This window comes from Palaemon carinicauda, chromosome 20 (assembly GCF_036898095.1).
Source record: "Palaemon carinicauda isolate YSFRI2023 chromosome 20, ASM3689809v2, whole genome shotgun sequence".
Lineage (NCBI taxonomy): Eukaryota > Metazoa > Arthropoda > Malacostraca > Decapoda > Palaemonidae > Palaemon > Palaemon carinicauda.
This window is the reverse complement of record NC_090744.1, coordinates 85,590,517-85,593,435: the sequence shown is the minus strand read 5'-3', so window position 1 is coordinate 85,593,435 and position 2,919 is coordinate 85,590,517. Positions and strand designations below refer to the sequence as shown.

Sequence of the window (2,919 nt, the reverse complement as noted above, 5' to 3'; positions counted from 1 at the left end):
CTTTCTTCAAAAGATTAGTTAATGGATGAGCAATATCAGAAAAGTTTTTCACAAACCAGCGGTAATAACTTACCATGCCCAAAAATCTTCTCACGCCCCTCCTATTTTGAGGTGCAGGAAAGTCAGAAATAGCTTCCACATTCGCTTTCTTAGGAGCTACCTTACCCAGGCCTATCTCGTGCCCAAGATAAATTACCTTGGCCTGAGCAAAATCGCTCTTCCTTAAATTAACCACCAAACCAGCCTTTCTCAGAATCTCAAAGAGAGCTCTAATTCTCTTTAGATGTGTCTCCCAATCGTCGCTATAAATGATTAAGTCATCAATATATACTACACAGCCCTCTAAATCGCAAGTAATAAAATTCATGAGCCTCTGAAAAGTGGCGGCTGCATTTTTCATACCGAATGGCATAACTTTACACTCATACAGTCCGTCACCTGTCACAAATGCAGAAATTTCCCTTGCCCTGGGAGAAAGACCGACCTGCCAGTAGCCTTTCAACAAATCAAATTTGCTAATGTATTTAGCAGATCCAACACAGTCAATACAATCTTCCACCCGAGGCAAAGGGAAAGAATCTGTCTTTGTAAGAGAGTTAACCTTACGATAACCAAAGCAGAGTCTATGCTCGCCACCCTCCTTTTTAACCAGTACCACAGGAGAGCTCCAGGGACTAAAACTGGGTTCTACCAGCCCGTGGTCCAGCATATACTTTACTTCATCTTTAACAATGTCCCTTTTGAAAGGATTCAACCTATACGGACTCTGTTTGATAGGGCTTGCCTCCCCTACATCAACATCATGTTCTAAAATGTTAGTTCGTCCTGGTACATCCTGAAATAAATCTTTATAATCATTAATTAACATGGTTAAGGACGTTGCTTTGTCCTTTTCCAGGTGCTGAAATTTAACATCAAGGTTATTAAGAATACTTGAATTGTTGGACAGACCATCAGGTCCCACAGATAACTTAATGTCTACCATAGGATCTACTTCTACTTCTACCAGTGACACTGGTTCTACATCTACCTCTACTTCTCTACTAACAAAAGGTTTTAACATATTAATATGACAAATTTGGGTTTCTCGACGTCTTTCAGGAGTCTCAATAAGGTAATTAACATCATTCAGTTTCTTGAGTACCTTCCACGGACCCGAAAAACGAGCCTTGAGTGGATTCCCAGGCATGGGAAGCAGTACCAAGACCCTGTCTCCTGGATCAAAATGTCTCATCTGGGTACCAACGTCATAATTTGTTTTCATAGTAGTTTGAGCTTTTGTTAAATTTTCCCGGGCAAAGGTCCAAGCTCTGTGAAGTTTCTCCTGTAAATTAGATAAATAGTCTAATACATTCATATCTGGGGTTTCTCCCTCCCAGTGTTCCCTTACAACATCCAATGGACCACGAACACAATGTCCAAATATAAGCTGAAAAGGAGAGAAACCCAAAGTCTCATTAGGTGTTGACCTGATTGCAAATAAAGCATAAGGGATCTCTTTATCCCATTCACAACCTGTTTCCAAACAAAATTTTCTTAAGATAGATTTAAGAGTTTGGTGGAATCGCTCCACTTGGCTCTGACTTTCAGGGTGATAAGGGGAAGAAGTAACATGGTTAATCCCTAACTCATTCATTTTTTCGCTTAAAGTACCTACTTGTAAAATTCGTACCACAGTCACTTTGAATAATTTTGGGAATACCAAATCTCGTAAAGAAGCCAACCAGTGCCTCGACAATTTTCTCCCCTCTAATACTCCGCAGTGGGACAGCCTCAGGGAATCGTGACATCCTATCAACCATTGTCAAAATATATTCATGTCCCCCGCGTGTCCGCGGTAAAGGACCTACCACATCAATAATCACCTCACTGAAAGGTTCCCCCACTGATGGAATAGGAATTAAAGGAGTTTTTGGAATTTTCTGATTTGGCTTCCCCACGAGTTGACATACTTTACAAGATAATATGTGTCTCTTTACATCACGACGCATTCCAGGCCAGAAAAAATGTTCAGAGAGTTTTTGGAATGTCTTCCTGACCCCGAAATGTCCTGCAAGGTTATTCTCATGTGCTAAAATTAACAACTTAGAACGGTATCGTTCTGGAATTACCAACTGTTTCCTAACCTCAGCCTGATCAGCAGGTGCATTAACTGACCTACTGACTCTGTACACCAAACCTTCTTCTTTAAGAAAAACGGGTTTTGATAAATCAACATCAACATCAAAATTAGAATCATCAAAATTAGAAAACTCATTTACTTGGGCTCCTTTTAAGCCTCAACATCCCATTCAACATCATTAAACAAAATATTTTCACTACTACTATTACTACAACTACTCGTCATCAGGTCAGTCGTCTGTCCATTAATATCATCAAAGTTTAAATTAACATTATCGAGATCAATCTCTCGAGCACGAGAACGAGTAATAACCAAGGTAGGTTCACATACAGAAACATCTAAATACCTATCATCGTCTAACTCTGTAACACTCAAAATTGGGAAATAATTTGCTTCGTCATGCAACACCAAATCATTAGCAAATAACATGTCAATACCGGGAAGAGGTAAACTGTCGACAATTGACAGTTTTACCGTTCCCTTGTAATACTCAGTTTCTAGATACATGTTTCCGAGAGGATCGGAGGCAATAGTATCAGGAAATCCTCCAAGAACTACAAAATCAGTATTTGAAAATTTAAACCCACCAGGTACAGACTTTTTTAAAATTAAAGATTGTGCTGCACCAGTGTCACGAAGAATCTTAATACTACGTCCTATTTGTTTGTCAACATCAGTAAAAATAGTTCCATTCGATATGTACCTTTCAAATTTTAGTCACTTGCTTTCGTTTGATACCTCTTTCTTTGAAGATTTCTCGGCAGAAACAATATTAACAGCCTCCTTATTCCTTTCCA

General features: G+C 39.2%; 1 protein-coding gene across 1 annotated transcript in view; it reads right to left on the bottom strand.

Annotated features, from left to right (window-relative positions):
* The window catches only part of LOC137659947 (uncharacterized), a 13,466-nt gene extending 10,837 nt beyond the window's left edge, over positions 1 to 2,629 (bottom strand). The window contains exons 1-3 of the mRNA XM_068394702.1: positions 2,332 to 2,629; positions 1,658 to 1,885; positions 166 to 1,515 (exon numbers count right to left, since the gene is read on the bottom strand). Of these exons, the coding sequence (XP_068250803.1) occupies positions 166 to 1,515; positions 1,658 to 1,885; positions 2,332 to 2,629 (1,876 nt within the window). The remainder of the gene's footprint in view (positions 1 to 165; positions 1,516 to 1,657; positions 1,886 to 2,331) is intronic.
* Between the last annotated feature and the right edge of the window lie 290 nt (positions 2,630 to 2,919).